Source organism: Trichoplusia ni, chromosome 5 (assembly GCF_003590095.1).
Source record: "Trichoplusia ni isolate ovarian cell line Hi5 chromosome 5, tn1, whole genome shotgun sequence".
Taxonomy (NCBI): Eukaryota; Metazoa; Arthropoda; class Insecta; order Lepidoptera; family Noctuidae; genus Trichoplusia; species Trichoplusia ni.
In genome coordinates, this window is record NC_039482.1 from 705,229 (window position 1) to 728,593 (window position 23,365).

The 23,365-nt window shown below is 34.3% G+C and overlaps 3 protein-coding genes across 6 annotated transcripts; all 3 read right to left on the minus strand.

Moving 5' to 3' along the window:
* Nucleotides 1–315: 315 nt before the first annotated feature.
* On the minus strand, nt 316–3,453 carry LOC113493893 (kunitz-type U19-barytoxin-Tl1a-like). The gene is made up of 5 exons (XM_026871924.1): nt 2,823–3,453; nt 2,346–2,433; nt 1,981–2,090; nt 1,334–1,427; nt 316–675 (listed from the first exon to the last, which is right to left on the minus strand). The coding sequence occupies exons 1-5, from the start codon at nt 2,986–2,988 to the stop codon at nt 519–521; spliced, it is 615 nt and encodes a 204-aa protein (XP_026727725.1). The 5' UTR covers nt 2,989–3,453; the 3' UTR covers nt 316–518.
* A 642-nt stretch (nt 3,454–4,095) lies between these two features.
* Nucleotides 4,096–7,948, minus strand: LOC113493945 (boophilin-H2-like). Its single transcript, XM_026871993.1, has 5 exons — nt 7,518–7,948; nt 6,508–6,597; nt 5,494–5,603; nt 5,004–5,097; nt 4,096–4,272 (listed from the first exon to the last, which is right to left on the minus strand). Exons 1-5 carry the CDS (start codon nt 7,604–7,606, stop codon nt 4,116–4,118), a joined length of 540 nt encoding a protein of 179 aa, XP_026727794.1. The 5' UTR covers nt 7,607–7,948; the 3' UTR covers nt 4,096–4,115.
* Nucleotides 7,949–8,156: 208 nt separating this feature from the next.
* Nucleotides 8,157–22,448, minus strand: LOC113493944 (chitinase-like protein EN03). 4 transcript variants are annotated; one of them, XM_026871990.1, is made up of 10 exons: nt 22,272–22,448; nt 13,604–13,854; nt 12,694–12,826; nt 12,353–12,523; nt 11,633–11,801; nt 11,065–11,195; nt 10,184–10,309; nt 9,860–9,898; nt 8,798–8,897; nt 8,157–8,467 (listed from the first exon to the last, which is right to left on the minus strand). In XM_026871990.1, the coding sequence occupies exons 1-10, from the start codon at nt 22,378–22,380 to the stop codon at nt 8,356–8,358; spliced, it is 1,341 nt and encodes a 446-aa protein (XP_026727791.1). In that variant the 5' UTR covers nt 22,381–22,448; the 3' UTR covers nt 8,157–8,355. The 4 variants fall into 4 exon arrangements, with proteins under 4 accessions (XP_026727791.1, XP_026727790.1, XP_026727793.1 ...); XM_026871989.1 differs by having other exon boundaries at nt 13,604–13,875; XM_026871992.1 differs by lacking the exon at nt 9,860–9,898.
* Between the last annotated feature and the right edge of the window lie 917 nt (nt 22,449–23,365).

Here is a 23,365-nt window from a genome sequence, read left to right on the forward strand (position 1 = left end):
ATAGTGAACTCTTATTTCTTGCTTAAACTTTTGTACCGATAAATATATAAATAAAATCTTGCTAGTCAAAATTGTCAAACTTTAAAAATGGACATAGAAGGGATTTTGTTTTATCTTGACGAGTACTTAATAGTAAGACAAAAAGCTTAAAAGACGTGTGTGGTTAATGTAAAGTGTAATTAAATATTTCCATAGAAACGTTTAATCTCAATTTTACTTTTATCGCCAATTATAACGTTCACTCAACCCTTAACCAACAGCATACCATGAAGACCCATCGTAGCCCTACAGAAACTAAATATAATAGACCTTTGTATTAAATAAATAGCTCCTACACATAAAATAGAATCGTCACACCTTCTCTAGGTTTTTCGCTGGGGAGAAAAACCAAGCAAACTAAAATCATATTTTTAAAATTAGTTTCCCGCTCTGATATTTTGTTGTAAAGCCAATTGTAAAGCAATATGGGCGGTGAGTAATAAAATACCGAGTTAAATAACAATCAAAAGTAATTTATCTTAAAAATCCTTCATGAAAAGATAATGCTTGGGGTAGGGAACGGCTTCAGAACAAACTGCTTTGCACGCGATTGGAGTCTGGAATCTGTTCCTATTCCCTCCACAGCCGCTGTACGAGAATCCTTTGCACCTGCGCTCAGATATGTCGAAGTAATACCTGTCAATGAAGTAAGTAATTAAAAAGAAAGCCATCATAATTGTAGCGTCGAAAAACATTTTTATAGTATTTAATTATTAGGACGAAATGGGGAACCCCTTTTCTTAGTCCCAGCAAGAGAACTTAGAAATCAAGTGGCTTGGATTTGGTTTATCGTATCTAAACGGTCGCGTCTGAAAGTGCTACTTAATAGACTTTTTTGAAAAGGCATTGCTTGCAGTCAGGCATGCAGTCTGCCCGTGACCATGATACCTTTAAAGGTGTCGAAACGTCAGGAACTAAAATCAAACATTAAACCGCGATAAAATCCGTAAAAGTAGTTTCATTTCAATGTCTAACATTCCCATAAACCTAAGAAACCACTTATTTGAAAAGGGTTTCTATGTTGAAAAATGAATTCGAAGTTGTTGATATTTGAAACCAAAAATATTAATCACTTCTGAAATCAGCGAAGAGATTTTGATCGTATTATAATTCAAAGTGATAGAGTCAAGTCTTCTCTAATAAACAGAAATTATGAAGATCAAATCTTCAGTTTAGCAATGACTAATTTGAATATACGAAGTGACGAACTAAATAAAGACTTTTTGGACCACCCGATGTTTACCAGATATCTCGCGATATTTTACAAACTTAAATATTTAACTTATACCCTTACATTGGATAATAGGAATTACAGTCTCCAAACTCAGGTTGAAAAAGGCAGTATATATTCGCGGTGTAGTTACTGTATATAGTTTTAAGCCCAGACCCTGAAAGTGAAAAGAAAATGAACATTATTTTAGATATTTAAATGAAGCTTGTGAGAATGATTCATACTTAAAAGAAATTAGTCGGGCAATCCCGGTAATACGCGTGAGTAAAGTATTCGTCGCACTGTTATGATTTCTGGGAGTAAACTCACTTTTAATGTTTAGATATGTGGTAAATATGTTTAACTACTTCATATCAACCATTGAAACTACACATGATGAAACAACACGGCCCCAAAGCCACTTTTTACAATTGCCCATGAATTTGCCATTATTCTTATGTAAATAGAGGAATTGGAGCCCAGGAACATAAATGCGAAAGCTAAGATCACCATTACCAATATTGTGTGATTGTTCTAAACTTGTAACAGTAATGGCAATAGGAACATTTTAAAACGTTGAATCTTAAATCACCAGTGAGCAAGTGTGGTGATTAGTTCTAGCTTCTTCTATCGTAACATGTTCATACGTTAATCCATCCTGCAGTCCAATATGTAAATGTCAATATTATCATTTCATAAACAAAACTCGATATTGTGCTACTCGTACTTACATCGGCAAATATTGTGACATTCCGCTAACGACGTAAATTTATTATAACTCGGTACACAATCAAAGTACTCGAAAGTCATGCAATCTCTCATTTTCACGTCGTAGTAGAACCTTAAAAGAGACAATAATTACTTATTTCATTTGTGACGTCAGAATAAACTCTGCTTTACATCAAAGATAGTTCTCTAAAAACTGACTTCGTTCTTGCGAGTTCATTTGCTCGACAACCATCTACTGAACGAAACCAGTGTGACAAGTCTCAAAAGATTGACTTTCGCAACTTAATAGTATGTATAAGTAAGTACAACGGAGAGTATTCACGATTATTTTAATCTTTCACGAAATATTACAATTACGATACGATACCTGAATACGGAGGTATCGTTAATCAAACAGTCGTAACTCTGAGGTTGAAACTTGCAGAGCACTGGCCACCCAAGCCGAAATAAACTGCCTAAAACAGAAAGTTATGCTTCAACAATACGAGATATAATCTTCCTTCAAATTGAAAGGAATACATACATTAAAAACAAAACATTTTTTGGAAGAATTTAGACTTCCGTGAACACGGGTATTTGTACGCTCTACTGTCAACATATCTACTCTGAAACTTGTTGTATATCTGGTCTTTTTTTCTGTTAAACGATAGAGCTCCCGAACGGATTGACCCGACTTCAATTTAGTTGTGATTGATCAGACACGAAAGGAAACTTTTTATTTACATCCACTTTTCAATGAGTTTTAATTTAATCTTGTTTTCATACTAAGATGATGTTTCTTAGTAGAAATATGTATCTTAGTATGGCTCATGTGATAAGAATATATACTAATAACACACATTACCTTTTTTTGCCAAATTGTTTTCTCTGGGCGAAGAGTCGCTCCATAAACTACAAAATGTGAAAAAGGTTAAGAAGAAACGCAAACATTTAATCATATTTACGCCAACGACATTAGAAACAAACTGGTACTGCAGACAATTATTTTTTTCTGTCGATGCAATTAACATAGCGTGAAATTTCAATAATTACATTAAGGTCGTAAATAATGAAGATTTCTAGGCCTAAATAGAAATTGAATTTCGTATTTCAAAATAACTGATGAGGTTACAAAGCTCCTTATATAAATTAAAAAATGACACAGTTTAGCCCCCAATATTGGTTATTCTTAGCTTTGACTAGTAAATATTAAAACACTGCAACATGGGTTGGTAAATGTAAGAATATGCCTTAGCCAACCGGTCATGTACGATTCGGACCCGTTACGCTAACGACAAGCAATGAAGCTCGTTGGTATACATTAAATTTATGATCCTGTCAAGTGCTGCTTAGCTTCGTTTTTGTGAAAATTTTAGCTATCAGCTTTTACGGTTATAAGATACGGCCTAGTGACAAATGGACAGATAAAACGAAATACAGAAGATAAATAGTTATTATTCGCATCATCAGAATTTAATAACCCTTAGCTTAGTATAGTCCTGCCTCACTTTAGAGTGTTCTCTACTGTACCTCTCTTACCTCTGTTTTTTCTCTATTAGCGTACGAAACATTAAAAAGGTTTATTTTAATGGCCTTTTACATTTTTTTGCCAGTGGTTTTGGTATTTTTGCCTTTGGTTGCCTTTGCCATTCATTTGGTTACCTGGTTAACCAGAATAAATAAACGTGCAACATATTTTTATCCATTAATTATTTTGTGGTTTAAAAAAATGTAATATGTGTGACATAAGCAAATAGATGATGTAAAGCTGTTCCAAAAATAAGCAATTGTTGTGTCTAAGAAATGTATTTATATTTGGAACAGTATTACACCCTACTCTCAGGGAGTCTACCATCACCCTAGAAGGACTGACAGGGTAATGGGAGCAGCGCACCAGTGCAGCATGACTTTAGGAAATTCACTTTACGAGAGGTGGTAGACTCCTTTAATTACCTAGATAATTACTGCAAAATACTCCTTACATAAAATATGCTTACATTAAAAGGTCCGGACCTCTCTGGCCTCGGTCTCTGATGATATATAGATTTACAGAAGCAATGGACAACGTTCGAGCACGCTCTGGTCGTTTGTGATAAAGCCAGTGTAAGGAAATGGGTGTAGGTTAATAAAACACCAAGTTTCGTTTTAAATAATAACGTTAAAAATCTGACATGAAAAGATAATGCTTGGGGTATGGAACAGCGGCGGTACAAACTGCTTTGCACACAATTGGACTCTGGAACTTGTTCCTATTCCCTCCACAGCCGCTGTACGAGAATCCTTTGCACCTGCGCTCAGACATGTCGAAGTAATACCTGTCAATAAAGTAAGGGCTTATATTTTGACATCGTTATTAAATTATGCAATGTATTAATTGGAATTGCCCGACTAGTTTCGGACCCAAACGCAGTCCTTAATCATGAGATGACGCGGCGACGCGGTAGGCAATCTCGATAAATACGCGTGAGTAAACTGTTGCATAATTTTACAATGAAACTTACGAGAACTTGCAAGAACATTGGTACGGGGGCACATTCTTGGGGCTTATCGTATTTGACTAAATCTAATAATATTTATCTGTTTTGCCCGTCAGACAGATTTCCAAAAAAAAAATATAATTAAAAATATTAAAAAGTAAGGAAGATAAAAAGCATTTGAGGATGTAAGTGGGGGCTAAAGATATCACTTGATTGTTAAAAGCGTACTAACAAGTGACATCACACGAAATTTTAGGTTACTGCATTTTTAGTTATTGTTAACGAAATGAAATAATAGACACGTATGCAATATTTCTGGGAAATAAACCTCACGGGCAAAACAGTATTTTTGTCAAATACACTATTGATTATTTTTATAAACTTTGTTAATATCCTTTCTATTATTCCTCATTTAGCAAAATTACATTCATGGTACAGCAGGGTTCTGGACCAACTCTCCTCTAGTTGAGAAATATCATCTTCAGATATTCCAGCCAGAAACTATAATAACTCAATACATACAAATTCGTAATATAGACTAATATCTAATTTAAATTTCAATAGCTTACATTGGATGATAATTCTGACAATCTCCAAACTCAGGCTGATAACGACAGTATATATTTGCTGTGTAGTTTTCACTCACATGTTGAGGGCCAGAAACTGAAAATAAAGAAGAACCTAGTTTAGTATGTACAACATTGGCCTGATTTCATTCCATTCAAACTTCGGTTATGAAGCTTAAATTGATAACAAGTTTATAACCTCAGTTGCCTCCAAAAGGGGCAGGAGCATGCAAAGGCAGAGCTCACCACCAGTCTCTGCGCAATTTTTGCAAAAATCTAATTGATAGTCGTATTTTAATGGCAACTTCAAGATTTCATAACATGGATTCTCATATCACCAGTGCAGACAAGTGTCGTGACCAATTCTGTCTGTCACGTTTCTTTTACTCGTAATGCACTTGTAGGTGGAATCATCGTGCAGTAAGATGTTTAAATGCCATCATAATAATTGAATAATTTATACCTAAACAAAACAAATCGTTATATTACTTACGCCGGCAATTAGTGTTACACTCTGTCAAAGTCATAAATTTATTATAACTCGGTACACAATCACTGTATTCAAAAGTCATGCAATCCCTCATGTCAGTGTCGAAGTAGAACCTGAAATAAAGAGTCATTTCTTTGTTACATTGAATGTGATTTTTTGTATTTTTATTTTAGCGTAGACTTTCTTAAATCAAAGCTGATAACAACCGACCATTATCACCACATTTCCTGAGGTCATTCAAAAGGTTACAGAGTCCCCTCTGACAGACCTTTACCTCAAAAACCCATATAGTGTTATAACTGTTACAAAGCATCAAGCAGGCGATTACAGCCTGCTTCATGCCTCTGGCTTAATAGACGGCTTAAAACTGATCCTTGTGGGAGCCGACATGATGGCTTACCATGGTTCAGAATTGACTATAATCGCGTTTGTTCCGACAGCAAGCAGATCCGAATGATTGATTCTACTGTAGATTGCTCCAGAAATCGGAGACACTGGACGGTACCGAGAAAGAGTGCCTGTTCACCCACTCAGCCACCATTGTCTGTTCGCCTTTATGTCATGAACCGGGATAGCAAGAGAGTTGTAATTGCCAGAGATGATGTATATCTGCTGTCTTAAAATGAAATCGGCCATCAATTAGATGACCAGTTTTTGGCGGGTCTTTAGCGGATTTTATAGGAATAACAAGCAGGCTTCGTTTCTTACTAGACGAGAACAAACCTCTACGAATTCAACTGTGAAATTAGTGTTATAGGTTACAACTACAACTACGATAGTATTAATTATAGAAACATTGTCGGTAAAACGCTAGGATGGTGATGATGGTAAGGTTTGGCATGGTTTATTTAAGAAAGTGTTGGTACAAAACTGTTGTTGTCTCAGTGTGTTCAGATAATGCAAGTGTGTGTCCGAACTTCTACCAATTTATGTTATATGACGGATAAACGGAAGTCGGAATCATATAATGTCTTGTAAATCAGAAAGAAGCTTTAAAGGTAATCGATTATTTAGTACCTTGCCTCGGAGGTATCGTTAAAGGAACAGTCGTAACTCTGCGGTTGAAATTTGCAGAGCACTGGCCACCCGAGCCGAAATAGAGTGCCTAAAACAGAAATTTACGCTTGTAAAGACTTCTCAGTAAATTCTTTAGATAATAAATGCTCGGTAAGAAAAAAAACAAGGCAACTTTACAAAATATAGGTAAGTATGATTAGATTACTTTCTTTAAGCTGTTTTTCTTTATTATATTGCATGTTTTATAGCCTATTCTTTTTAATTGTAGTTTTCAGCAAGTTTAAATAGTTAAGAACATAGTAGGTTTAGCAGCAGTACTATTAAAACTAACTGGACCCGTATGGGTACAGAAACCAGCAATCAATATCATATTATATGGTTGATCAAACTTTTTGTTTGTTTTCTAGTAGTTTGAGCCACGCACAACTCACTTGTCATATGCAGTGCTAACCTACCTAGCATTATTTAATATGGCAATGATTAATATGGCAATTTTCTTAATAATGTAATTGAAAATGTAAATAACAAGATACCGGTGTGCTCAGTGTATTGTGATATGACGCAAGCCTTTGACTACGTAGATCACAATATATTGCTTAAAAACTGGAGACTTACGGAATAAGGGGAATATACTAGAGCTGATGGAGTCATATTTAAGAAATAGAAAACAGTTTGTAGAAATAAGTAAATTAAATCCAAAAAATAAATTAGTTCAGACTTATATATCAAATTGTAGAAATATAGCATACGGTGTACCACAAGGGAACGCCGCCGTATATGGCAGAATATGACTGAGCTGTATATTGTGTATACCAACTTACCACATTGTTAACTAACTCATGTTCTTGCAAATAAATGTTAATTAGTAGATTATTTTGTCTCTAGCTGTAGGATTTTAATCAATAAATTCAAATTACTTCTTGATTTCTTGAAATTGAAAGTACTTCGTGCTAAGATTGTGTTTCTACAACTCTCCGCTGATAATAAGAAAATACTAATTACATCTTACCTTTTTTGCCCTTTTCTCATCAGGTAAAACGTTGTCCCATAAAGTAGCGAGAATGAAATAAATGAAAACCAAACGCATACACAAAAACATATTTATGCTAACGATATTGACAGCAAAATGACAGTTTCTATGTGGATACAATGCAGATAGCGTGAAATTTCAATAATTACGTTGAGATCGTAAAACAGGGCCAGTATCTGCGCTAGCACAATACAACATAAATTGAATTTTGTATTATAAAATCACCAACGAAGATTCTAGAAGATTCTAGTGAAGGTGTTCTAAATTAAAAATCATTATTTTATACTAGCTTATTACAATCACTCTTGTTTAGTTGAGGAGTTATAGATTTGTGATATTGTGCCATAACCCTTCAGGGCCACCGGAGACTTCAATAAATACTACCACCCTTTATTCCCTTCTATTATTTTTAAGTCCAGAAACTTTGATCGATATGTTTTAGAATGGGATGCGATAATTAGGGATACTAGTCTAGGTTGTGGGTATTCCTCCTAATTGTTTTATTATCCAAAAACCAAGTGTATGAACGTGACGTATTCCATTTTACTAACAGATTATTCTATTCATTTTATTATCAGTTTAATTGGCAATTTCTTCAAAGTTAAAATGAAAGACCATGTTTTTATGACATTTTTAATGTAAAATATTCTTACTTATTGTTCCTTATTACACTAATTATAACCAGGAATTAATTTGAAGAATATTTCCGAAAAGTTTATATAAAAGTCTTGATTACATTACATATTGGATGCTTTGAGTTTGCGATACATTCTCATACAGAATTGTTATACTAATGTCGCTTAAGCAATGCGAATAACTTAAAGACGGTATTTGGCAGCTCTGAGGATAGGGTACTTGTCGCCAGTGCAAAGCCCGCGGAAGTCATCCATTGAGAGGTCCACGATGGAAACTCCACCGAGGTTCTTGGCCCTGCAAATTGAATGTAAACATTTTAAATGTGGAAAAATGTAAGCAAAATTTTCAACCTCAAAAGAAAGGTACTTAAAAATACACGCATACATAAGTGTCATAATCTCATACGAACAAATTCCGTATGTGTTGTCAAAAAAACATTACATAAAATTCAGAATTGAAAATTACAAAATATTTTATTACTTGGTTTTAGAAATCTTTTTTTCGTGGATCACACAAATGTTTATCCTACGCGGGGATCGAAACCGCGACACGTCGCGCTAAATTGGCTTAGCGGTTTTCACCGTTGGAATATCAGAGCTACAAGTAACATAAGAAGATCCTTACTTGACATAGGTTGCTCTCTGTCCGGCAGTGTCTGGGTCTTCGTAAGACACCCACATACCACCCTCACCGCTGTCGTCGGGCAGACGGAAGGCGTAGGTACCTGCAAGATAATAACACACCATAAATAACATAAATAAATTAATGGAATTGACAAAATGTTAAGCTAATAATGATTCTCAAGAAGTATATAAAATATCCATGTGCGCTGACAAATATAAATGAGGAACGTCATTTAGCCAAGAGTTAACTGTGTCTAAAACAGTTATAGAAGTAAATGTTTTTTTTATTCAAAAGATCCCGGTGTGTCGATGACAAAGTATATTCATAAGAAATAAAACTGTGGTGGAGTTAGAACAAAGATTGTGCAATAAAGACAGACTCCCTTTGATCTCAATCTCATTTGGAAACAATCCAATGCAGTCAAAACAACAATTGATTAAGCTTAAATTCACATATTATTGAATTTGCCCTTTTTTAATGATCTACATTGCGACTCGTGCAATTTTCTCCTCTTTGCGAATTTTGGCTAAGAGAGGAATATTTATTGTCTACTTTGACTGCACTATGCTGATAATACCTTAAAATGACTAAAAGCTCACAATATCTAGCCATGAGCTTTGAAAGCAGTCGACTATTTGGAAACGTGGGAACGAGGTGACACTACATGCAAATTACATAGGACTAGGAAATGTCTACAGACTCTTTTTGACAAGAACTAAAATATTTTAGTAATAGAAGATCTACAGTAATCCATGCCCGAATAAAAAGTTATAATACTAAACACATATAAGTATAATAATAACTCATACCTTTACCTCTAAATTATTAAAAGTATAAATAAAAAAACATATTCGGATATAATAGAAAGTACAAACCATTACCATGCTGTGCTACAAATACAAAATATTATACAAAACTGTTTAGAAACGTCTACTAAAGTATTGAACACACTTATACTATAGTTATTTACAAGAAAAGTGGCACAAACATTGCTAATAGCCAACTATGAATATAACTGAGATGTTATAGAAAGCCAAAAGCCTGCAATTAATGTGTACCAACCATAAATAAGAGTTAATTCTTGATCCTTGATTAGGCCGTCTGAAAAGTTAAATTAGCTAGCTAATTCTTCTTAACAAAGCATAATTACAATTATGGGAAATATCAAGTAATTTTATATGGCTTTACCAAAACCATGTAATAACGTAAGCCTTAAAGGTTATTTTTATTATTACGGAAAGCACTTTAAGCATAAGCTAGCCAGAACAACTCAAAACAATATTTTATTTACACCTCAATCACTTTTGGTACATTTACTAATTATCATCTTCATTGCCAACATGTAAGCTTACAAATTAACGAAGGTACATTTTATGATGTAATTACCGAAACGTTTGCTGGGGTCAGTGACCTTCCTAAGATGAGGACGCATTCCCTTCTGGTGGTTGGGGTTGATCAGCTTGGCGCAAACCTCGGGGTAGCTCAAGATACCCTCGGTTTTAGTGTAAGGACCTGACGAAACAACATACTTCATAAATACCAGAAACTCCTTAAGTTCTTAAAACAAAATAGTCCTATAGTAAGACAAGTACAAGATTAAACAGAAAATCCTAATTACACGGTTAAAATTCCCGTGAAATCACTCAAAACATCGCACCAAAATTAAAATTAAATGTCATTGCAACTGAATACGATGAATAAAATAGACTACCAAGTGACGTGGTAAGATGGTATAAATATTCATTGTACCTCTGAATATTTAAAACACCACAATTGTTATGGTAATTTGACTAATTCTGCTTAGTATTATTTCCTAGAATACAATTTATAATTCTAGGATTACAAAAAACACTAGATATACAATTTTGAATACCAAACTGACGATTTGGTTACGTCAAAACCTCTTTGCTTAAGAAGCAGAAACAGTGAAAGGCATTAACTCACTACAAACATTCTTCAAACTTGAATGTTATTTAAAAAAATATTCATTTATACCTATCTCATTTGTAACGTGTTCACATGCAAGATCGACGCAAAGTAAACGATTACCAAAATGTTGCCTTTAGCTGTCGCACACTCTATTTGACAGTGTCAAGAGGAAATAGTAACAAACAGACATTCAAAATTGTTATCGGTCATACAATCCATGTCCATCCTTTTTCATGCTCACCAAGGTCCAAAATTACCCCGTGATTTTTTGAGATCTCAATACATACTAGAGTACAAAAATTATTGAGGTTACTATAATAGTTGAAAAGTTGAATTACCAGCTTCACCAGGTCCGTCAGCGTGTAGGGGAGGAACTCCAGCGATCTCGCTGTCGGAGTCCAGTTTCCATGTGCGAGCGAAGGTCGGGATGCCGAGGACAAGCTTTTGAGAAGGAGCACCAGCCTGGAGCCTAATTATAAAGAGAAGAAAACATTATAGTCTATTTCGTAGTCACGCTATCAAGTGTCATAAAATAATTATATTTTAGTGTTTTACATCTCCGATACCAAATTGCGCTTTTTTGGGGGAGGCCTACGTTCAGCTGTGGAAGGCAATAGGCTGAGATGATGATGATGATGATACAAAATGCCTTGAACACGTCAATTTTATGGAACATATTCAATTAACAATTATTATGAAATTTAGATTTTAATACGAATTTTGCTGCACTTGATCAAATAGGCTCAATAATTGTTTGTGTTTTTGTAAATGCATTTGTAGTTACCATATTTTTTTGAAACAAAAGCAAAAATATGGATTTATTTAAATAAATAACAAAAACATTGTTAACAGATTCCATAATTCTAAGTTACTTTAAAGATTGCAATACATTGAGCAGGCTCTAACCAGTAGTTGACAACAGCTTCGGCGTTGAGCAGAGGGTTGCGGTTCTGTGGGGGGTGGAGGGGGGTGGCGTAGTCAGCCTCCTTGGGGTTACGTTCAGGGGTTTCGAAGTCGTAGGCGCCCAAGTTCACAATGTCGACCAGGTTGATGATAGCGGGAACGTCGTAGTAGACTGTAAAGGAAAATAAATATCAACATACACAAAATCATCCTCAAGCACAAGTTAAAGATGTTGATCAATTCTATAAATGAACATATAAAAGTTAAGCAGCATACTGAACATTCTTAACAATAGTGATTCATTGAAACTGTATCTCAGTAAACAATGAAGAATAATACCGTGGGTGCAGATACCAGAGTTAACAGGATAATGGATGTAACGTACACTCATCGGTATTACAAGGTCATAGCCAAAGGCTAACCTAGCAAATAGAACATCTATTCGTACTCAACCTATTTCGTTCTATTAGAGCCAGATAATCGGACGTTCGTGGTCAAGGCTATTTTATATTTTATTTCGATAATATTATATGTTGAAAATATCAACACATTTCAATGATAGTATTGTGATGGGGATGTCAGTTTTGTTGAGAAATTAAATCAAACGTAGATTGAAAACCCTATCTGATTATTTGATAATTTTCAAAAATAATTCATGTATCAAATTAAAGTTCCTTGTCTCTTAAGATATTTTATATTTATTATAATCTTGATAATACTCACTGCTTGAGTTGACGTTGGGAAGGACGGTGATGGCAAGCTGCATGTTGGGCTTGACGGCCAAGGCGAGTTTCATTTCACGGACCAGAGCGGTGAAACCTTCGCGGTGTTCAGCCTCCTTATCATCGACGGGGGTCGTTGCGAAGGTCTTCTTGATACCGTGCCAGATGGATCCTAATTAAAAAAAGGAATTAATTAACTATCAGTCAATTTGAGATTCCATAAAATTTTAGCCTGTTTACCGCTCATTCTTTACGCATTGAGCAAAATATTTATGATGTGAAATAAAAAACAAATATCTTAGAATGAATATTAGATTGTTTACTGTTTGTCACATGACTTACCCCAGGTGGAGCGGATCTTCTTGGGTTTGTATTTGGCGAACTGCCAAGCGAGGTCAATGCCGTCAAAACCGTGCTGTTCAGCCAGTAGGACTCCAGAGTTCACAAACGCAGTACGGGCTTGTGGTGACTCCAACTAAAGATGGTTGAGAAAATAAATTTAATATATACGTATTGCGGTGGCATCAAATTCAAATTACGATAGCAAAACAACATCTAATTCGGGATCTAGCACGCTAATTTGCATAAACTAATAACTAATAGTCTCTTCCTTAATACAAAATTAAATCATCTAGGTTCATTAATAATGTATTCAATTACTGGTAATTTACAGAACATACTTCACGTAGTGGTTTCTTAGGTTTACGCGAATATTAGACATTGAAATGAAACTACTTTTACGGATTTTATCGCGGTTTAATTTTAGATTTTAGTTCCCGACGTTTCGAAACCTTTGCAGGTATCATGGTCACGGGCAGACTGAGATGGCGTTCGTCTTGACAGGAGATGTTGCTCGTTCTACCTTATACTTCGTTCTACTTTACTTCACGTACCTATACAAACATTCTCAATGAAAGATGGAACCTTTAACATTCATTATTGCTTTTATTTAAAGCAGCCTTTAGATTTAAGATCAGTGACTAAATACTATCAATAATAAAGACTAATACTAACTCAATTTAAAACTTTTAACGAGAACTCAAACACTGATGACACACTGAAAGGATCCGAAAATAATAACAATTTGGCTGATAATGTGACCATTAAAAATAACAAAGTTTTTGAATTTTAGATTCTTTTTTAGGAGGACAAAACAGTACCTAACTGTCTCCTTTATCCGATTTAGAAAACTTAGCAATTTTACGACACAAGTATTAAAAAAGTATCTTAGAAATGTTCATACTCAACTTACCAAAAGGTTGTACTTCTGTGCCTCTTCGGTATCAACGTCCCCACCGACGGACAGGAGGACCTTCAAGCCAGGGTACTTGGTCTTGAAGTTGGTGATGGCGCGGTAGTTGGCGTGGGAGCTGTCCACATCGAGGTTCACGTTGAGAGGCACCATCTTGTAGGTGTCGGGCTGGACGCCAGCATATCCGTACACCAGGTGGGTGCAGAAGGATAACGCAGGGTCCAAGTCCAAAGGCAGCATGCGCGCTTGAGCTGGATAAATGCATCCCTCAACTAAATTACAATGTCATGATGTGCATCAAGAAATATAAATTCTTTGACTCAAATTTTCAAATTGCAAGTTGTTATCATCTCCTTTATAATTATGGTCATAGGTTAGCAAGGTCTCGGCAAATGAGTCGATGATTGAAATTATTTAATTACCGACAGCTGTTGTTTTGCACAACATTATACATAATTCCTTTGATCAAGTCTTCCATCTAACATCTTGTATTGTGAGCGTTTATATAAATGTTATTTTGATGGAAGACAAACAAGTTTCTCTACGTCAACAAAGACTTCATTCCCTGTAATCATTCTAAATGTAAGGTCAACTGAGAACCAAACCATAATTTGGAACTTGTACCTATTAATATCAGATTGGCTGTGGGCGGTATTAAGTCGAGTTGTCTAACAACTATAATATTTTCAATGATAGCTATGAGGGTCACCAACACACTTCAAGGTTTTTGTCTTAGAAGCTTTTTCGCATCGATCAGAACATTCAGAAAACGTTTCTAATCTATAAAGTCGTCAATTAATCCATTATCATCGCTACGTGTCTCCTATTAAGGGTTGTTACGTTAGATCTTACAATGGAGCTCGTCTCGATTATTATCTCAATCCCCTTAATTGATATTAAGGAGTTAACTTTGTGCTGTAATTCAACAATTGAATAATCCTTTGGGCGTTGAATTTCGTAAATTGAATGATTTTACGTTCGACATGAATCGCTTTGTGGTCAATGTTATCAAGTCTATGTAATGTATTCTCAGAGATGATTCATGTTCTTAATTCAGTATCTTGGTTTCAACCTTCAAAAAGGTGAGGTCCTCAATTCGTCTGTACTTTTTTGTTACCTCAGAACTTCGGACTGGATGAACCGATTTTGTTGATTCTTCATCACTTCATCATCTTTCATTTCAAGTGAAAAAGCTGACATTTAGTCCTATAATTTTTTATCAAGTAGTAGTTTTTATTTTGATGATTGTTTTATATTTTTGTTGAAAAACATATATTATTTGCTTTAGAGTTTGTTGACAATTTCCTATCTGTCATGACCAAACGTCTGAGAGATGTTCATGGACTTGAGGTCATTACCAAATTTGAATTCATCTAAGGTCTTTATTAAGGACATACTCAGGTCACAATGAATTGCTCGTAGGCGTCACCTCGTACATATTCATATTCATTGTATACTTAAAGTACACTCCATCTCATTGTTTCCGTTACATTAACCACTTAACGTCTCGTAGGTACCTACTGTAATGACGTGATCAACACTGATTTATAGGGTTTACACATAACTAATAATGATAAAAGATTGGAAGAGGATCTTAGCGATGAAGAACGCTGTACGTTTTATGAAAGATAACTGGCCATAGATTCAGAAGATGGCGGACCAACTATATTCCGTTAGTTATAGACCCTGCTTATGAAGAGAGTCATTTAGATGCTGGTGGATGATTCTCAGAGAAAACTCAAATTAAGGATGTCATTATCCTCATAACACTTTTAATACTGCAAATTGTTTAATTAGATGTTAATCTATGAAAGCTCTTAAGGTACGACGGCTATTAATAGATTAAGTAAGAATAAATACAATTAAACACTAAAGTTAATTTAACCATTTAGTGATTATAAAGACCTCGAATCACCCTGGTACTATAAGATAAATGATACACTTGCGAATCACTAACCAAACCTAGCAAAACACGAATGACTCAAAATTACACATCTTTCAATTGGCGTTTAATACAGCCCTCCAAATTGATATTCACCTTACGTTCCGTAATTAAATTATTCCGTCAATAACCTGTTAAATTAATCTCGCGAGAGTCATAACGTGGCAGCCATTTCAATCGCCGTATTCAAAGTGAGGCAGCCCTATAAGTTTGCTGAGACTAAAGAATATTACATAAAACGATACTTTCCTTATTGACTCATATTTCGCTTTCAAGGAGGCAGACCTGGCTTGGACTCAATTACCGTCTCGTTAGGTATGTACAATCATCTATATGCGTACCTGTACACATGTGCGCGTGCATATGTATAAGTATGTACATGCAGTGCCGTATTATCCATAAGGCACTTTGGGCCAGTGCCTAGGGGCCCACAATGACCGAGGGCCCCCACTCCCGATGAAATAAAAAAATGAAACCACGGTAGACGCCCACATTATTGACACTATGCATCAAAAAAAGCTCGATAATTGTTTCACTGAATGAAAATAACTTGAACCAAGGGTTACACCTAGAATAAACGAGATCTTACAAATTTTAATATATGTTTGAAATTAAACGCAATCTTAAAATTAAATATATTTAAGAGTGTGAATAAATATTAGTCTGTAAGTCAATCGGAGTTAATGACCGTTACTGCCGGCAGTTTACAAATCAGGAGATGTAAATGATCAGGAGGATACTCAACTAGCTAAACTATTTCGCCTGACTACGTGTTGGCAAGATCACGAATTTATAATGAGCTCATACATTTGAGGACTTTGACATCAATCGTGCTTAAACCTGTTGATGTAAATCTTAATACCAGATATTAAAAAAAGCTTTTACAAAAGATGACAAGCGAATACGAAAATATTGGCCTGTGCTCCACGAGACGAAATTCTGTTGCATTTTAATTTTACTAATGGATTTTATACGCGTTAAATTTGAATAAAACAATTTCATTTTCAAGTGAATAAAATCGTAATCTCTTTTGTAGCAACACAGTTGCGAGTAAAATATTAAGCGAATCGACGACTTTTAAATCTCACTTTAATTGGTATAATGTATGATTTTTCTTATGTACACAGTGCATATAATACTTTAACTAGGTGCTTGTTCTTATTTGAATTTAATTACGAGAATTAAATGTATAAGTAATATTATTTTATTGTGCACTCATTAAATCTATTTTCAAACCTAATAAAAATAGTAATTATTGCTTGCTAAAACCTCAACCTGAGCGTTTATATTACCAAAACAAAAAGAGTGACACATTTACTTAAAAATGACAGTAAAAATGCAAATTATACAAAACTAAAATATCGAAAGGTTCATCATAAAAGGTGAAAAAAATAATTACCAGTAAAAAAAATACAAAGATTCAATGTTTTAGTTATTCATAATATTTGCATTTAGGGCGAGCTAACTACATTTCAGCTTTAAAATTAATTCTGGCTACCTACCACAATAGCAAATCCTTTTTTTTACATTTGTCATTTGAAGAATTCTCAAAATTCATTATATTGACAGTAAGTTTTCCACTCTTACTGAATTTCCAATTATTATGGTGGCAAAACGCTAAGGAGAATACGAATAGTATTATTTTATTTCCATTCATTCAACAACAATTGTAAATAGAGGAATTTCGATCCAAGCACCACGCTGACTCAACCTGACTCTGCCTGAAGTACGTCAATCACCGTGCATTATCTCTCACTACCTCAGATGTTTGTCTATTCGATTCCAAATAATTCTAGAACAACAATGTTTGTCGAAGTTGTTATCATGACCTTTGTTGACTCGAATCCGGGGTCACGTGTTGTCACGTGGTGAGTTGTTTTGTCTTTGCTGTTACCAGCTTAGTTATTACTTAAAATGTTTTTTTTTCTTCGTTGTATCCAAGTAGTTGTAGGATTATCACCGGCTTGATCATTTGGTGTGTATCGACTTTTACATGTAGCTAAATCTTTTTAAACCGGTCAAGAGTTAGTCGGACTTGTGACACTGAGGGTGCCGCGCAAATAGGCTTCAGAAAAATAAATGGATTGGGTGACAAATAAATTCAATTTAAGACATACAAACTTATTTCTCACCTATGTATAAGTAGCGATACAAAGACTTGAGTGAATCCAATTATTTTTTGTGTCACAGAATAACTTCATGGAAAGAGACCCAGTCCTTTTACAGGCGTACACGGGGACACCGGTCCAACATGTAGAGGCTGGGCAAATCCAAGATTATTAGTAGCCTTAATATAAGTTAAAAGATTTGAAATACTGGACAGTCAAACCTTCTTGCTCAAAATCAAACCGAGTGGAATAAAGAAGGTCAACAACCCATTACCATATAATAATCTGGACGACGCAAAGAAGACGTAAAAGTACAATAAACAAATGAATAACATTACTCTTAGTGTCGATACCTGCAGAGTAAACAAAGACGTCGCATACAAGACAAATCTAAACCGATATTCCATTGGATCAAGTTGGCAAAAAGGTACCTAATAATCTTGGTGTGTTTTCAATACAAACAAATTTCATAAACGAACTATTGATTTTTTTAATATTTCATTGGTATATTAGCACAAACAAATGCAATTCCTTACAGATCTCTCTTCAGCTGATCATAATTTGTAGGTATGAGAAGGGTAAACTTGAATGTGTAAATAGAAATTTCGACTTAAGAAAGTAGTCACTTATTTTCATGCACTGAAGTTGTATTAAAAATAATACGGGGCTCTATTTAACTATTCTGTAATAGTCCAAGACTCCAAGACCAGAATAATTAGCCGTAATCTAAGAAATCTAAATAATAAGGTATTTTCAATGGTCGCAATCGTAATAGACATCGCGTACCGATTCTAAACATTCTTTTTATATCTAATGCATTGTCAGCAGAATCAAATATTCACTTCTTTTCCAGGATTGTGAATCGTCAACAAACACATCACTTTATTATAATATAGCTAACCTTATTTCACAAGCCGAGTAAAAGAGAAATCAATGATAACGGTAATTTAAGTTAGTAAAATTAATCCAAAAATAAATACGAATGCGGGCTATTTAACAAAACGCTTAGATTACGAGTTTTATATTTGTACATTGTGCAATTTTTATTAGCATTTTAAATGTTGAAATGGCTAAGTCTTTTCTTAAAAAAGTATAACAAGTCATGGTTCCACTTGAGAGCCAAATATTGAATAGGTTTAACGGTCTAATGCCTTTACCCTTTTCTGTTAAGGACTATTACCCCGATCCCTATTCAATGTAAGAGGAAATTAAGAATAGAAATATTTCTACATCACTATTGAAATGCTAAAAGATCCTAATAACTTAAAAGCATATTTATGTCATTAAGTAAAAGGTAAATTTTACTTTAATATTCAAGTTAATCTTTATTTTTACAACTTATTGGAACGAGTTATTTTTTAATATTTGTGTGGAGGTTATGTTAGGTTATTTTTTAGACAAAGAATCAAGTTCCCATGTTTTGTAACCTATTTATTCTGTAACTCTTTTTGCGAAAGAGGATTCTCTTCACTTTACGATAATAAGCACTAGCCGTTGCTATGGCCTTAGCCTGTCTGGACTTTTCTTTAGTGCAGTTTGATATAAGTAGCCTATAATGTTATATTCAAATTGTCAGCTACCTCCACACCAAATTTTATCGAAATAGGTTCAGCTGTTTTAGTTTAAAGACGTGACACACATATTTTCGCATGTCTATAATAATAATATTATTGAGATTATTTTTATTCATAACAGTATCCAAAACGTAGTCAGACCAGAAAATCATGAATAGTCTGTATCGTTCGTCAACATGTTTGTTACACAACAATGGCGGCCGAGTGAATGCATGATTGATTGAACGATTCATACATCGTACTGCTTCGGAAATCAAAAACACCTCAGTAAATTGTCACTGATTTGTATGACGCACAAGTTTAAATACGATTTGACTTTTGGAATGATGTTTCTTTGATTTCAATGTCAATAAACAGACAGATATTTTAGATGCAAATTAGCAGCAGTGAAAAGAACAACTTTCTCCTATCGAGCAACTGTCTTGCCTGAGTTTCTTCGAGAAGAATTACTAGTTTAGGAAGATATTGTAAAAATTTGGTTACTCTAGGAAAACGTTTCCGTTTTTTCTCCAACTATAGGGTACTAAGAAGCATTGCATGGATTGTTAGTACCAGAGGACCAAAGAGATTTTCGTCAGGTCACAAAAACTTGTTAGTACCAGAGGACCAAAGAGATTTTCGTCAGGTCACAAAAACTTCAGACTCATTTTCGCATAACATATTGTGATAAATGTTAAAATAAAATGGAAGAAAACTGACGTCAACAAGCTAAATAATTCTCTATAGAGACCTATTTACAGTGTTAAGTATTCGTAATGACTAATATAGACACCGTTTGTGGTTAGACCGCAAACCAAGTATAAGTAGGTTTTGTAGGTATTAAGATATGATGTAAGTTCAAAACAATACGTAGAATGTTATCAACTAAGTTAGTCACTTTAATTACCGTAAATAATACGGTAATTAAAGTGACTAAGGCTTATTTGTCAAGCCTTAATGAGCTTAAAAGACAAACAAACGTGGATAATTTTAAGTATTTAAAAGCAAATAATATAATTGGCCATTAGTCATACATTAAATATTGGTAACCGAATATTCCTAGTGTAGTATTCTTAATTATATTATGTTCCTAAAGTAAGAAATAAATAATACGCTTAACAACACAAACAACAGTCGTTTTTCCTTTGTTAAGTATACTTATACTTTCTTAAATTATTTATATTTATTTCGTCTGCCAGTCTAAAAAGAAATATCAAATCTTTATTTGACATAGAGTTACTACCGACCTAACCTAATCAACCGGTCATCGTGATACCCCTTAGTAAAGACCATTAAATAGGGACAAGACATCCACAAAAGCGCAACAATTAGTCTTGTAGAACAGGATCAACGATAACAAAAAAAACGCCGACTAGTACTTAACCTCAGCCCAGGAACACGAAATGTCGTATCAAAATCAACCAAAAGTAGTGATATGATCAGCAACTGATTTAGGCCCAGTTACCGAGCACCCCGGATAATATAGTTAGACTGACTTTTTAACTTGGTAACAAATGTGAAAAATGTGCATGTATACATATATACATACATACATTTACACATACATACGTATACCCATACATGACGGTCAAGAAAAACAATTTAATATGCCATCCGATGTACAAAACCTCAATAGAGCATAAATGGTCACCCATACACGGGAAGATAGCGTCATTCGTTGCTTGACTTGCGATCGATCAAGAGATCAAACCGTGAGACTGAGACATAGCCAGATCTCCAGAAAAAGTAAATAAACATTTCATAACACGATGTATCAATATTCGTCACTTGAATTGTAATTTTTCCTCTAAACGAGATGAAGCGAGGTCAGGGTCTTGCTCAAGATCAACCTGCATCGATTTGGTATCACGTCATCTTCGAGTTTCGACTCACACACAACCATAATGTGACCAAAGGAAACCACTAATAAAACAACTATGTATTTTCCTGTTTCTTAGAATATTATAGACCTACATTGAATATATCACAGTTGTAGCATAAAATCTAGTTCATGGTTCATAAGAATGGGTACAGAATAATATTATTGTATGCCATAGTATAACAAATATAAAAGCCAATAAAAACACAAAACTAATGTTTTAGCTTATTGAATAAGGTAAAAAAGTACCTACTATCTATTCTTACATTGATTGGAACAAACATTTGGGTAGTATGCAAATATTGGTGCCAAGAAGGTCTTTGTGTAATCGCAGCTATAAAAGTGCTAAGTTATTCAACATTAAGTAATTTAAAGACGGTAGTTTCGGTGGTCTAACTACTAGAAAATTCTACCTCAAATCGAATGTCATTTGTCAACGATATATATTTTTTTGTTTGCCGCATTTAATGACGGCTGACATCAAGGTCTCATAATGCTGAGTGTAACGTTTGCAAAATAAAACATTCATGATTTATAATAATTTTCCTTCTACCTCCCTATCTGATAACTTCTTACCCACGGCAATAGTTTGACCTTAAAGGAGATAATTGCATCCGCCGTGTAAACAATGGCGCTAAAAAATGTTATAAATTAGTGAGTAGTAATTGAGTTTGCATACGATATGTTGAGGATATATCGGCTCTTATCAACGAAATGAGAGTGAAAGACTTTGTAAACATAATTATTACTCTTATCAATTTTATGTAATACACAATTATAATTTTAATGACACAGATAGCCTTTAACTTTCTTAATCTGCGTTACTTACGTGCCCAAGCATGAACAAATGCGAGCTAATTTAAAACTTTATTGTTACCTCTTAAAAAAATAATAGGCAAACAGAAAGCGTGCATAACTGTTTGAAGGGTGGAACTAACATAATTTGCTATGCATTATGAGCTAGAAATATATTTATCAGGTTCACAAATCGCGAAAGTATCTACTGTAATGATATTGAGAACAGTTAAAATATGACCATAATAATAATGAATGTATGAAATCATTCGAAATTTGAAGAAGTATCGAGAAAAAAACACGAAAGAATTTCTAATAATATATGCTTGCGGTACCCGCTTAAAAAAATAAATTCGCTGTAAAAAATCGCTGAGCAAAAAAATCGACTTACATTCTCTGACATAGCTCTTGCTGTCATAGTAGCAGACGACCTTGCTGGTTGATGGGGCAACAGCATGCGCCGCAGCCAGGAGACCGGCCAAAGCGATCAGAAACTTCATGATTAATAAATAAAACTATGCTAAATGACTGATCACCACGGAGTGTGTGTGGCGAATGAGAGTTGAACACCGGCCCGCTTACAAGATGCTATAAGCAGGGGTCAAAGATTAAAATGGCCTGATGGGCCGCATGAACGGGTTCCACCGAATCTTATCTGTTGTTTTCGTTTTAACCTCTCGTGGAAAGATAAACAACCTACCTATATTGTAGTGTCTTTATGTAAAGCTCTTCTTAGAATATATTTATTATTTGAGATTGTGTAAAATTGTTATTATTAATAACAATTATTGAACACAAGGAAAAATATTAGAAATATTGCTATACCGTTATAATAATAACTTGCATGATTATAATACGAGTATTACTACGTAGTATCCTCTATTTTATATTCTGCTCTATTACTTTTAAACCTTGTATCCTGATAAAAAAGGTTAACGACTACAAAAATACAACATATACAGCCTCTTTGAACATACAAAAAGTTTTTATTCAGTAAGCAGGTTTCATACAAGTAGGCATAATACTAATACTTATTCTATGACCTAAGTGATGTCATCGTACCTACATTAAAAAAATAAAACGAAGTAGTACTCGCTAAATGCAAGGCTCGATACACCTACGTAAAACTTGTTAATAAAATGTCCTAAAATAATATTTTTAGAGCCAGTCCAACTAGTATTATTTATTATTTGAGCAGGTTCTAAAATGGGTATATTGCCTCAAGGGGTAAAACAACAGGCTGTGCGAGTCGGACTGATTTTAAGAATTCTGTACATCTATTCCTGTTATCCATTTGGAGCATGCTATTTTTATACTATGTATCTATAAATATAATAAAAAAAAATACAAGATTTTAAGTATAGTTTGAGATTTCTTCTCGTATTTGTATTACTTATTCGCCATCTAAACGTTGAGGATCTTACGTGTAATATCTCCTTATTCCAGGTCAATGGCGAATTCAGATATTCTTTGGTTTGGTTGCCT

What these genes read in the sequence shown, in the direction of transcription:
- LOC113493893 (XM_026871924.1), bottom strand. Translation starts at nt 2,988, where the DNA reads ATGTTAATTGCATCGACAGAAAAAAATAATTGTCTGCAGTACCAGTTT. An exon ending in AACGATACCTCCGTATTCAG is followed by an intron (nt 2,091 to 2,345) that starts GTATCGTATCGT and finishes GTCTCTTTTAAG; the next exon opens with GTTCTACTACGACGTGAAAA. An exon ending in TGTAATTCCTATTATCCAAT is followed by an intron (nt 676 to 1,333) that starts GTAAGGGTATAA and finishes CTTCATTGACAG; the next exon opens with GTATTACTTCGACATATCTG.
- LOC113493945 (XM_026871993.1), bottom strand. Translation starts at nt 7,606, where the DNA reads ATGTTTTTGTGTATGCGTTTGGTTTTCATTTATTTCATTCTCGCTACT. An exon ending in GATGAGAAAAGGGCAAAAAA is followed by an intron (nt 6,598 to 7,517) that starts GGTAAGATGTAA and finishes AATTTCTGTTTT; the next exon opens with AGGCACTCTATTTCGGCTCG. An exon ending in AACGATACCTCCGAGGCAAG is followed by an intron (nt 5,604 to 6,507) that starts GTACTAAATAAT and finishes TCTTTATTTCAG; the next exon opens with GTTCTACTTCGACACTGACA.
- LOC113493944 (XM_026871989.1), bottom strand. Translation starts at nt 22,380, where the DNA reads ATGAAGTTTCTGATCGCTTTGGCCGGTCTCCTGGCTGCGGCGCATGCT. An exon ending in GAAGATCCGCTCCACCTGGG is followed by an intron (nt 12,524 to 12,693) that starts GTAAGTCATGTG and finishes TTTTTTAATTAG; the next exon opens with GATCCATCTGGCACGGTATC. An exon ending in TCCCAACGTCAACTCAAGCA is followed by an intron (nt 11,802 to 12,352) that starts GTGAGTATTATC and finishes TTTCCTTTACAG; the next exon opens with TCTACTACGACGTTCCCGCT.